This window comes from Notamacropus eugenii, chromosome 1 (genome assembly GCF_028372415.1).
Source record: "Notamacropus eugenii isolate mMacEug1 chromosome 1, mMacEug1.pri_v2, whole genome shotgun sequence".
Lineage (NCBI taxonomy): Eukaryota > Metazoa > Chordata > Mammalia > Diprotodontia > Macropodidae > Notamacropus > Notamacropus eugenii.
In genome coordinates this window covers 744,086,179-744,100,014 of record NC_092872.1, presented here as the reverse complement: position 1 = coordinate 744,100,014, position 13,836 = coordinate 744,086,179, and the positions used below count along the sequence as shown (strand labels likewise).

The following is a 13,836-nucleotide window of genomic DNA, read 5'->3' as shown; positions in this document are numbered from 1 at the left end:
GAGCTGGCAACTGAGACCTTTTCAGGCATGATAAACCCAAGAAGCATCATGTGATGGGACGTCATGTGATATTAAAACTAAGCAGCCGTTCAAGAAGCTCACTGCAGCTTGTGCAAGTACTAACATTTGTTGCAGAGAAGACAGTCTCAGCAATCTGATAAAATCTATGAAAAGTCAACATACACCTCAGCCAGCAAGCACCATCTCTTTCCTTAAGGGAGACAGAGCAACTCCGTAGCAGAGTAGATACTGTTGGACATGCTGTGAGTTCAAATCCAATCTCAGACACTTACAGTTGTACAGCTGTGACCCTCCCCCTCAACAAGTCACTTGAAACTGTCTGCCTCAGTTTACTCATATATGGGAGTAATCATATCACCTACCTGCCAGGGCTATTCATATTCAAATGAGATAATATTTGTAAAGTACTTTATTGTTAAGTGTTCCACTTTTAAGAGCATAATCTCACTCACAAAATATTGAAAGATGACAGAATATTGCAAACAATACAACTTCAAAAACAGTAAGAAAATGAGCCTTCATTGCAATGCAAGGACTTAAAATCCCAATGGACTCTTGAGCCAAAACACCTTCCACATCCAGAGAAAGAACTATGGAATTGGATCACAGAATGAAGCAGACCATTTTCTTTTGCATTATGTTTTGTTTTGTTTTATGGTTTCTCTCATTCATTTTAATTCTTCTATGCAACATGACTAAGGTGAAAATGTATTTAATAGGAATGTATGTCTAGAACCTAAATAAGATTGTACACCATCTCAGGGAGGGAGTGGGGAGAGAGGGGGGAAGATAAGAAAGGGAGGGGAAAAAAATCTAAGATACATGGAAGTGATAGTAGAATGCTGAAAACAAATGAAATTAATTTAATTTAAAAAAAAGAAAATGAGCCTTCTTCAAGCTCTGAAGAAAATGTAAGCAGAGGCAGAGAATATTTACAGAAAGAAGACAAAGTGGCATTTAAGAAGTTGTGCCTGACTAAAGGCGTAGCAAACTCCCCAAACAGACGAAAGTGTCTCCTACTCTGCTATAGGCAAAAAATTTAAGAATGATGAAAAAATTCCAGTATTTCAAAGAGTGGATTCCAAAAAAAATAGAAAAGCTTCTTGGGAGGGTGGGGCAGGAGGACAGGGGGAGAGAGATACCAAGAAGGTATCAGCAACCAGTGACCTCAAGCACCTGCTCTCATGTGTATAAAAAGAGAATGGTTTCAAGAGAATGGTCAAGTCCACATCCACAGTATCCTAAGAGAACAGGAATGCTTTGGTATTTGATTTCTTAATAACACACCACTTTTCAGTCACTAAACTGAATGAAAGACATAGTGTTTAAAAGAGCCTGCTTGGAATTCTGATTTTTAAACTGCATTTAGCTTGGTAAGACAAAATATCACTTCAAAGCTTCTCTACATTAAGATATCTCTTGCATCCATCGAACTCACGCTTTTTACGATGCTGCTATAGAAACAGCTTTGTTCAACAATCTGTGAAATCCTGACATGAAACAACTGGTAAAAAGAGACACGTGCTTACGTTCAGTCACACAACCTTTAAGTACGGCCCAGGAGCTAAGAATGCAGCCCATGCAGTAAAACTGTATTTAAAAACATAAAAATCATTCTCAGCTTGAGGGCTGTACATCTCCAAACAGGCATAGGTCTTCTTAGTCCAACAAATGAGAAGGCTCTACATGAAAGCAGAAGTGACTTGTCTAAAGAGTCAGGACAAGATTTCACCCTCCAGTTTCAGGGTGACTCCACTCATGTAATTCAAAAAACAGCAACAATGACACTTTGTCAAGTCCTCAAACTACTCTTGTTCCCACAATACATAATCTTGTCCTAGTAATATCAAGGCTTCTAGGCACAAAGCTTCCTATGAAATCTGCAGGAATGAGCAAGGCAATGAGCTGGGCCAAGAATTAAGTAGGAGATTGGGCTGCATCAAACTGGAGATCAGTCCTGGGAAAGCTCAAAACTGGGAATGAACCAGAGAATTAGATGGCCAAAAATGACCAGCCTATCTTCACATCTCCAGTCCCTTGCACAGAGTAGATAATTAAGCATTTGCAGATTATCACAAACTATATTTTGTGCATCAAAAATGGCAAAAGACACCAAATTAAGGATATATGTGCCTAGAAAGGAGATGAGGCCAATCACGTAGCGAAAATGGGAGAAACAACAGCCCCACAAACATTGTCCGAATCATCTAAAGCACTTCAAAGATACCTGGAGACAGGCTCTAAAGAAGATTCAAAGAAACACATGGACAAGAATCACACAGTATCATGAAGGCTTGAGAGGTTGGATTGTGTGTTTCTATTTGTATCCTCAGAATTTACACAGTGCTTTGAATATAACCACTGCTAAATAAATAATTCATTCATTCATATGCCCAGCATACAGTAACTCCAATGAACTGGGCCATGCAGCTGGAATTACCTAAAAGACTATTTGATGGAGAACTTGCACGAGGGAAAGTGGTCAGAGGTCACTCTCAAGGTCTCTCTGAAGAACTTTAATATCAATTGTCAGACATGGGAAATGCTGGCACAGGACCACCCACATCAAAGAAGGCACAGTGCTGGTAAGCACAGTAGAATCTCAGTGGGGCAAAGGAAACAAGAGATGTGCAAATCTAGAGACATCTCCATCCCCTAAGTTCAAATGGACTACTTGTGCCTGACCTGTGGTAGGGCCTTCCAGGCTCATAGTAGATTGGTCAGTCAAAATCAAATACTGTACCTTAACCCCAACATCATGATGCCATCTGTCCTCTTGGAGTATGAAGAACAAACAACAATAGATGACTTATGCATAACTAAGGGGGGGAGAGATGTACAGGAGGAGCACTCATTTGGCATCATCTTGAAGACCCTTCATCATTCTAGTCACTGTCTAGAGGATGTTTCCAGTTTATCAACTTCTTTTCTAAAATAGGCCACTAGAATGAAACATAGTACACTAGATGAGGAAGTCATACAGAAGTTCATGGGGGAAGGGGAGGGGCAAGTACAAGATATCAGAGCAATGATTCACAAGGGGCCAAACTTGGCACCAACAGGGAAGGCAGTAGCCATGGTCACCCCACTTCCTACACACACTCCCTTTCCAATGTGTCCTCTGGTGCCTTTCTCTACTGTTTAACTATCCTAGATCTCTTCCTATTCTCCTTCCATCTTCCAGGGTTCACTGCAAAACTAAGAAGGGGAAAGCCATCAAATTGAGCAGCTGAGATCACTGCTTACTTTGCAGTCACCTTGAGCAGCTTTTGAAGGGCAGCCATGCTGAAAGTCAGACTGCCAAGGATTAAAGATTGAGTGAGTGGGTATGAACTGGAGGAAGCTCATGGAAAAGATTCTTACTAAGAGTTAAGCACTAAATGGGAGGAGAGCTATAAAATAATAGCTTCACAGTGGCAGAGGCAAGTTAAAAGTGTATTGAGGGTGTGGCAGACAAAAAGAACAAGTAGGTAAGAAGTGATTTTAGGCTTTCTTTTAAAGTGACTTAAAATTATATTAGCTTTTCTGGCTGACCAAAAATCCAGACATCTTTCACAATCTACTAACAAACAACTGTTCTCCCATCTCTGATTTGTTTTTTTTTTTTAATTTATTATAAGGTATATAAGGCTTTATATTTATCCTAAGAGATTTCATGTTAAGAGATGTGATCCAAATCTCTAGCCTGTCAATTCCCCTGATACTCTTATCCAATGTGTTAGCTCTCCCTTTCTCCCAGGTTTTGCCATCAGGAAATGTAATCATTAGGCCATTTATGCAGTTCTATAATTAATGACAAAATGTTCAACAGCACAGCGAAAATTAAAAATCCTTGGAAACACTCCAAGTTACAATCCAATACTCGATCAGTTCTAAGTACACAGAAATGTATCTTAACCTATCCAAAATGCACACCTAAATGTATCTAACCTCAACTCTTACCCAGCACACAAAGAAAGAGATGAGGCTGTGAAATACTTTGCAGAATCAAGCTGTACCAATACTAAATGAAACCACTTGCTTTTACCCAAACAGAAACATAATTTGTGATTCCACCCAAGGCACTGGCTCAGACCTACAATGTCCCTAATTCCACCGTCTTCAAATGATGTGTGTGAGTAATCTTATTTGAACCTGCAACATATCAACTAGGTTTAACTATTCTCCTACTACAAATGAGGAATATGTGGCTCCAAGAGGCTGTCTTGCTCATGCTTCCACCACAGCACTCTACCTCTCGAAGACCTACAGACTAAAGCAATCCAAAGGCTTTAAATGGAACCTGATTCTGCCTAGTTGTAAGTTTACAGAAATTTATCATGTAACTCTCTAACCTTTTAAACTGTGTATTTTAGACATGCTTTAAGAGACTGATTTTCCTATTCATAGTATTTCAGTTCTATTGTTTTTAAAACAACAAAAGGTCTCATACAGTTCAAATCATCTATTCCCAGGATAAGACACTAGTTTATTAATAATATCACAAACATAATAATCAAGTGTTGCCCTCCACTTATTATTATAATAAGATTAACATTAAATAACCTTATAAGCATATAAAATTAAACAGAAATGAATCCATAATTTTAAAATATTTTCATAAATTTACTATGTCCTCAAACAACCAACACACAAATACACCGAAATAAGTTTCTAGAATTACTAACCAAACTGTGCTCTGAGAATTCTAAGGAAATGTTATTAAGTCATTTACTTATAGTTTGATTTTTTAAACCTAGTAACTTGAGGGGCACTCACACTCTCCTGTCAAAATCTGACTTGTAAAATCAGTAAGTAATGACTAAGGTCCTAAACTCACTGACTGTGTTAACTATCCACTTGGCATTTAGAAATGTCTTTTACTGCAGACTAGGTACAATGCACAGATTTTAGTCCTATCACACTGTGAATTAAGAATTGTAAAGAACCACATCAAATTTACTTAATCGACCCACCAAGTCAAACCTATTTCACAGACTCTCAAAGTTGGAAGAGACACCAGAAGCCACTGGGGATATATGGTTCAACGTACATCCCCAATAGAATTTCCACTGCAACACACCTGATCAGCTGTCATCCAGTCTTTGTGTCAACTTTAATGAAGAGAAACAAAGATCCCAACCCCAAAGAAAAATGTGAACACGACCAAACCTGCTTTCTCAAACACGACTGAGCGCAAATACAGCAGAATCGCCAAAAAACAAACCTCATCTACTTGAGGTTTATGTTTCCCGGTGATCTCTTTACAGCCTGCCAGATAACCGAATTTAGAATTCAGTATAAACAATTTGAAGGAAAAAATTCATAAACAATTCATAGGAACAGAAAAAAGCTGGCATCTAGTAGGTAAGTGGCCTTGCCTGCTGCTATCTAACTAGCTTGTTTTCTGCTCACTGCTAAGAAGGCTTTGGGCTGCGGATAGATCTTGGTGTGACATTACCAAGTAGACATCAGTTTTACAATACAGCACTCTATAAACCTCTTATTTTTAAAGAGCTCACATCAAACACTCCCCCCTCCCCCCACCTCTGATCTATCACAAGTAATAAGCCATGTAAGTACAGACCTGATTGGAGAGCTAAACGAAGGGCATCCTTTCTGCTGAGCATGGCAGTACATAACACAACACCCTATGAACCAACAGCAGGAGCTACCTGACAGAATGCAGAAGAAAGGTAGCATCTCAGAAAACTGATTTCTTTTAAATTTCCAGAAATATAAATGAAATATTTTACAACAGTCTAAAATTACAATGTAAGAGCTGTACTTAATCGTCCTCCTCCCTCACCTCCCCACACACCTACTACACTCTAGCCTCCTGCCACTTCTATCAGAGCTGTCCAGTCTAGGAAAACACAAGACCCTTCCTTACTTACCTGATACACCCTATAAGCCCAGAAGAGTGAATAAAATGTTGGCCTTGGCATGTGAAATTCATGGTTGGGACCTGGCGCTACTACTTACTAGCAAAACTATTACATGCGAGTCATTCAACTTTTCTGAGCCTTAGTTTTTTCATCTGAAAAATGGGGATGATAACATTTCACCTAATTTCCCAAAGAAGAAAAGCTCTCTGAAAACTACAAAGCACTAAACAACTGCGGATTCTACGATCAGGGTGTTAAATGAGGGAAAGGAATAAACCAGACTTACCAGGACAGAACACACACCTGCCTTCACTGCCCAGACTCTGGATAACATCTATTCAGTTCAGCTGAAAAGGCCGGGGAGCTGAGGGTGTGAAGCGCTGTAGCTGCACTCTGATGAATATTCTTCCCCGAACAAGGATAATTCATTTGAATGGGGAAGGATATATTCACAAATGAAGGTGATAACAAAATATGCCCATCATTCAGAAAATCCATAGTATTTCAGAGCAGAACGGGGACTTCAGAGGTCACCTAACAACCTCATAGCCAAGCAAAAACCCCCTCCACACCATGACCTTCAATGATCATCCAGCTCTTGACTGGAGACCCCAGCCTTCTCTGGACAGCCGTAATCATGCAGATCTTCCTTACTCCTAAACTTCACGCTGATCCTGTATTGGGGGTTAAGCAAACCAAAGCTGACTCTGCTTTCACATGACTGTTCTTCAAAAACTTGAAGATAACAGTCCTAATCCCCTGCTACACTTCTCTTTTTCCCAGCTCCGAGTTAACAAGTCCAGTTCCTCCAGCCAAAGAGCCCCACAACAGCATGGACTTAAGGCCCTTCAATATGGGTTTTTCTGCTCTGGGCCTTCTCCAGCTTATCAATGTCCTTTAAAAATGTGGTTCCCAACACCAAACACAAAACTCTGGAAGGCCAGGGGGCCTCCACTGCCTCCTTAGTCCAGGAAGCTCCACCTCTCCCAAGATAGCTGCTGAAGATGGATTTCTTGGCCACCTTAGAGCACCAACATTGTAGCTCTGTCTAAAAAGAAAATAAGATTAAACTAGCAAGACTAATTCTTGACCAAGTCATGCTAGCTCTTTGTGATCAACGATAATTTTTCCTTATGTTCAATAACTATCCTCATGAATAATCCTAATACATTCCAGAATTTTTCTGAGAATCAAAGCCACCCTTATGGGCCTCCAGTCTCCACACTCCATTCTTTTTTTTATGAAAAACTGAACATTGTTCTCATCCAGTCCTACAACACCACCACAATACACATTCATCTTTCAAAGACAGCGGATAATTAATGGCTCACCAATTAATGCCAGTTTCTTAGAATAAAGTTCATTTACCACCTACTGATCGATAAGCACTTCAGTGTTTACTATGTATGTGCTAGTAGCTAGATGGTGCAGTGGATAGAGTACTGGGACATGAGCCAGGTAACTTTTCTTCCTGAGTTCAAATCTAGCCTGAGACACTTAGTAGCTATGTGGCCCTGCACTCAAGTCCATGAACCCTGTTTGCCTCAGCTTCCTCACCTGTAAAATGAGCTGGAGAAGGAATGGCAAACTACTTCACGGTCTGCTAAGAAAACCTACTGAGCAACGACAAAACAATAACTGCGTGCGCCAGGCACCGCGTGAAGAGCTGACGATAATAAAGAAAAAAGACAAAGCTCCTGACTTCACAGAAATCAGCTCAGAACAGGAGAAGTCACATGCCAACAACCACACACATGGTCAAGTACCGTATACATGGCATATCTGCAGTATAAAGAGAGCTAGCAGAGGAGGAGGGGAAGACTAAGAAAAGCATTTTGCAAAGGGTGAGATTTAGCTGCATCTTGACAAAGGCCAGAGAAGTCCAAGTGGTGAGGAGGGAGAATGTTCCAGGCCTGGGGAAAAGAAAATGAAAAGGCATGGAATCAAGACATTTAAAGCTGAATTCCAGATAATAATGATTAGGCTGATTGCGGCTGGATCAGTGATGGAAGGGAAAGTTGTGAAGGGCTTTAAATGCTAACCAGAGGACTTTCTATGGGATCTTGGCAAGAACAGGAAGACACTGGGGTTTACTAAGTGCACGGGGAACCTACAGTTTTAGACATTTCTGATGACTATGTCCCACTTTTGTATCTATCCCTGACAATAAGACCATACCTCCATGTTCTGAATGTCTTTTAAAAATCAAAATTAGTTATGTCCACATCAATGTCTTCAGACTAGCTCCTTCTTTTCCACCTCATCAGAACTTTTCTCTTTGTGATATTGTCTTTAAAATAATCCGTCTTCCTTTATTTCTGTAAAGCGTTTTTGCAGTTCTATTCATACAGTTCTTACTTGTGTCCTAGCCAGTAGACTCCCAGGCAACTTATATATTCTTTCGTATTTTTGAACGAAAGTTATTTTTCTCTTTCTGATGGCTAATACACGTAAAAAGGCTGGTGAGTTTTACAGTTTTTTATATCCTGATAATTTACTTAAATTATTGTTTCTATTAATTGTTTAGTTAACTCTCTAAGAGAAATCAAGAGTCATCATATTATCTTTAAAATCCAATTTGTTTCCTCTTTGCACTCCCTGGGCCCAACCTTCATGACTTTCAATCTTGGCAACTTGCCTTGTTGTAACGGTAATTTGGATGGAGTGAGGGGACAATCTCTCTTGCCTGACTACATTTCAGATCCAACCACTCCTGTAATTAGTGTAGATGATCCTCTGTGCATCACCAAGGAGGCCACGCTAGCTAGATCTAGCTCCTTTATCTCCACCAACACTGGGACCTGGTATGCTGATGTGGGACCATGTTCCCTATCTCTGCCGCCTCCTGATTAGGGCTCATGACTTGCCAAGGTGTTCGATTCCTCTTCCACCTCTTAGATCAACATATCCAGCATGTCACTTCACAATGATGAAATTTTATGAATGTGGCTTTGAGATGTCCAGCTTCAAAATCTATCAGCCAATAAAGATTTGCGGGTTTTGTCAAAGGCTTTAACTTCAATTCTTGGTTTTATGCGGGAACTTCCCAACAATCAACATTTCTATTCTGCTATATTTTCACCTTGGTTTATAATTATTTTTATACTTATTGAACACATTTCCCTAAAACGTAACTGTTTTATTTTAAGTTTAAGGAATGTTGTATGGCATAGCAGAGAAATAACCCAACTGAAAATTCAAGGCCTGCCTTTAAATCCCCCTTCTGCTTCCCAGGCCTCAGTTTACATTTATATGTAAAATATAAAAGTTGGACTCCAATGTTCCTTTAGATTGTCTTTAGACTATCATTTTCCATTTTAAAGCAGGATTTCTGTACAATTCTTTTTGGAGACTTGTCTTAAAATGCACCACATCCAAAAAAAAAGTAACATTCTCTCTGTGTCAACAGAGGTACTTCTGGCACTAACCATAGTGTCAAATTCTTCTCCATTTTTGAAGAGAATACTTACAGAAAACCTCCCCACAACTGAAGACACTTAAAAGTTGGAGCTTAATAACCAATTTGGGGATAAAATGTTTACTGACACATTTTTTGGTTCTGCATTGCTGTTAATGGTACTAAGGGAACTCCATCATGTCCGACTCTTTGTGATCCCATTTGGGGTTTTCTTGGCAAAGAAGTGGTCTGCCATTTCCTTCTCTAGATCATTTTACAGACAAGGAAACTGAGGCAAACAGGCTTAAGTGAATTGCCCAGTAACTGAGGCAGTAATTGAACTATATATAAGGATGAGTTCCTGATTCCAAGCCCAGTGCTCTATCCACTGCATCACATTATCAGTGTCTAAATCTTAAAGCCACTTTTAATTTCCAAAGAACTTTCATTTTTCTTATTCTTCAGAATGAAAAAAAGTTAGACATTTAAAAAATGCAAAATCATAAGATCCAACTACTTATTAGTTATATTAAAAAAAATCTCCCCAGCACAGTAAAAGTAACAAATATAAACTTTAATTCCTCTTTTAACCAACCCAGAAAAGACAAATTACAAACTGCTTCCTATGAAGACTTCATTGTGACACACCACAATGCAAAACTGAATTACTCTGATAATGCAAAACTAATTTAAAAAAAAAAAGTTTTCTCATATAAGTACCAGTTCTTTAATCAGACAATTTAGTAACATAGTTTCATTCAGCCTATTTTTATTGTGTCCTGAAGGTATAAAATTCAGGTCTTGATGCAGATGCCATACATATAAAAAACCTGAGTTATAGCTTGGTCTTTTTAAAGCTTTCCTTTCACTCTTTAGAGATCTGGCTACTGTGCTAAAGCAACACTGAGCTATTTATGGAAAAACCGCTGCAGACAAGACAGGCAGAATCTCCAAAGATAGAATCACACTGAAAAGTAAGTAGTTATAAATGCTGATATATATGAAGCTACAGTATTAGAATATTTCACTTTGTACACAACAAAACTTGGGTCATGGCTTATTTACACATTTTAAAACTATAAACAAAAACTAGAAAATAACTCCTTTATGAGGATAGCATTTTAAGACCTGATTTAAAATTCTTTTCACCTACAGACTAAGAAGTTAATGAGGTATATAACCTTAAGGTTATTCTAAAGAAATAGTGGCAAAATCATTCTTATCTGCCATTACAGGGAAAGAAGAGGGTGGTGAGAAGGTGAAAAGGGAACCAGAAATGGGATGAGGGAGGACCATGAGAGGAGAGACAAGAGAAATACTAAGCTAGTTGGAAAGAAAGGCACTTGAAGGTCACAAATATAACTTGAACTAGGCTTGTTTCCAAACAAATCAGAAAGCTATGAAGGATTTCTAATTTATGAACTTATTTGAAAAAAAAATCTAGAAAATAAGTAACTGATGAAACAGGAAACATCTATTTCCTATGTCCCCAAAACTTACAATATTAACTACCACAAAATAACTTGATTCATTTTATCTCTTCATTAAGAGTTAGACCTAATACCACAATAATACACTTCTAATAACTTTTTCCTATAGTAACCTCACATAGATGTCACCAGACATAAAGAGCATCACATTTTGCAAATATAAGTGGACAAAGAAAATGTCACAACACTGAGAACTAAACAGTGCACTTTCTAAAACATGAGAGTTTAACTATGGCCTACGTCAGTTTTCTTTCACTAGCATGCCATTAGGCAGCATGACCTGTCCATGTTCACAGGAAGGCCCGAGTTCAATTCCACCTCAGACACTTAGCTTATAGCCCCAGGAAAGTTCCTTAATCTCTGGGAAGCTGAGCAGAGGCAGTTAGAGGGCACCACCGTACCTAGACTACAGCACTGGATCAGGATTCAGAAGACCAGAGTTCAAATCCAGCCTCAGATCCCAACCAGCTGGCTGACTCTGGGCAGGTTACTTAACCTCCATTTGCCTTAGTTTCTTCAACTGTAAAATGGGGATAACAATAACACTTACATCACAGAGTTGTTGTGGAGATCAAATGATAAATCTGTAAAGCATTTAGCACTGTGCATGGCACACCAGTCCATAAATACTTATCCCATTCCATTCCCTTCCCCTTTGTAGCCTCAATTTCCTCACAGGAAAAACAAGGATAATTAACAGCACTTACCTCTCAGGGTTATCGTGGGAATCAAATGAAAGACTGTATTAAAAGCATTTTGCAAACCTTAAAGTATTCAATGTGAGCTATTATTATTATCATCATAGTCTACAGTAAAAAGACCAGACCATTCATTTTACCAAGAGTCAAGAGACCAAGTTTCTAATGCTATATTCTCCTCCTCCCCACTGAGAGTCTTGGAGCATGAGCCCTATATCCTGACTGACAGCTGCCTCATGAAGGCCATCCTTTCCAGAAAACCTCAGCTCCCATGTTTCATTTCATTCAGTATGGGTTCACCAAAAAAGTCACATACTTTTTCTGATTAGAGTTATGGACATAATGGTAAAGGAAATGCTTAGGACAAAGCCAATTTCAATTTCAGCAAGGCTTTTGACAAAGTTTCTTCCAATAACCTCTGGATGAGAATAATGAATAGGTTAACAATAATAAGAAATTGGTGGCTTTTTATGGCTGTGATGTACAGTAATCAGGAAGCACACATTGGCTATGGAACCAAGGATAAGTCCCTTCACCCCTCAGAATCCCTGGCAGCTCTCCAAGGCACCAAGTCTCAAGGGTTAATGCTGACCCACACTGGCAGAAGAAGAATCTGTGGAGGTCCTTGCATAGGTCCAGACCCAAAACATCTATTGGTCAAACTCTGGATTAAAGTTCATCTACCAGACACTAACTGAATAACTTTGGGCAAGTCACAAACTCTTTGGACCTCAGTTTCTTTAGTTGCAAAATAAAGATTGTATTAGATAATCTTTAAAGGTCCTTTCAGCTATAATTATATGATGTTTAACTGGAATTATATGATGTTCACTGGAATGCTCCAGGATCAGGCCTTAGGTCTCACCTTAGTCAATGACTTTAGCAACACTTTAGAGAAGATATATTTATTATATCACACCCTAGTCAACACCTTGGATTCTCACCCTAGTCAATAATTTTAGCAACACTTTACAGAGGGTATATTTATTACATATGTCAATGATAAAGCAGGAAAGATCGTTAATACAACAGATGACTGAATCATTCAAAATAATTGCCAGCAATTACAGAAGTGCTTTGGCGATTTGCCCATGGTTACTGAGCTGGTAACTGTCAAAGGCAGGATATGAACCCAGATTTTTCCTGACTTGAAATCAAGTGTTCCTCCTATAGTCTTCCTACAGACTCCCATGCAGTCTCTCAAAATGATCTAATCAATAGATTAGAAGAAGTCCCAAACCAACAAAATGGACATTTGTTCCTGTTAATTTTAAGTACATGTATTCATTTCTTTTTTTTCAGTCACCTGAATAAGCAGAAAATGGGAGAAACTTAACAGCAGTCTGTATAGAACAGACCAGTGTTTTATTGCACAAAAGCTCAATATAATACCAACAGTGTGACAATACACCGAAAAAATAAAACAAAACAAATGTAACTTCAGAAGAATAGTGTCCCAATCAATGGAGCTAACAAGTCCAGTGTATTCTGCCGATCTGACCACACTTAGGGTAGCACAGTCAGTTCTACGTACCACCTGTGAAGAGGCATGGAGTAAATCAGAATGTGTCCCAGAAGGATCACCAGGTTAGGAAGGGGACTCTTAATCCTGCCTCATGAGAATCAGCTGAAAAAACTGAAGTGTTTGGCATAATAAGAGACTGCGTGAGGATGATCAGTGTCCTCAAATACCTGAAAGGCTTTCATCTGGAAAAATTAAGCCTTACTCTGCTTGCTTAAAGGGGAGAAAAAAAGCAAGACTATTTCATGATGAGAACTTTCTAGTTTTCAAGATCCCTTGTCAATGGAAGTGGGTCTGAACACAGGCAAAATGAAACCATTGTCCTGCTCAAAAAACCTCCCCACTGTCTTGAATACAATGTTAAACTCTCCAGTAGCCTAATATACCCACACCTTCCAAGGGCCTGTCCCAGCCTGCCTTGGTAATCTTCTTCTTCTTCTCCTTCTCCTCTCCAAACTCAGTCCAATCCTGCAGGCCCCCCAAAGCATTCCCTAGGCAACTCTCTTACTGAGCTCCCAATGCATTTTTGTGGCACTGATGCAGAAGAGAGCAAGTCAAGAGTTAAAACCATACCCACAATCAGAAATAAGCAAAGGCAATCCCAAAGAAGCAGGAGGTCACATAGTTTGAGAAACCACAAAAATAATGGTTCACAAAATTCCTAAAATTTTATCTATGGCCTAAATACACCTATGCAAAAATCCTTATGGAATAGATTCAATTAAGGAATTTACAAATGTGACTCTCGTACAACTCATCTGATAGAGCTGCTGTTGCTTTAGTAGCAAGAATGAAGAAAATCTACAGTCTTCAAGTAGGATCTTTAGCTTAGCATCAGAAG

At 39.0% G+C, this 13,836-nt stretch overlaps 1 protein-coding gene across 5 annotated transcripts in view; it reads right to left on the bottom strand.

Annotated features, from left to right (window-relative positions):
• Positions 1–13,836, bottom strand: part of PPP2R2A (protein phosphatase 2 regulatory subunit Balpha) — an 89,655-nt gene that overhangs the window by 55,676 nt on the left and 20,143 nt on the right. Inside the window, exon 2 of one of the 5 annotated variants that reach the window (XM_072637966.1) lies at positions 5,588–5,675. The exons of the other annotated variants lie outside the window; for them this stretch is intronic. Within the exon in view, the coding sequence (XP_072494067.1) occupies positions 5,588–5,630 (43 nt within the window). The 5' untranslated portion in view covers positions 5,631–5,675. The remainder of the gene's footprint in view (positions 1–5,587; positions 5,676–13,836) is intronic. 5 annotated transcript variants of the gene reach the window in all.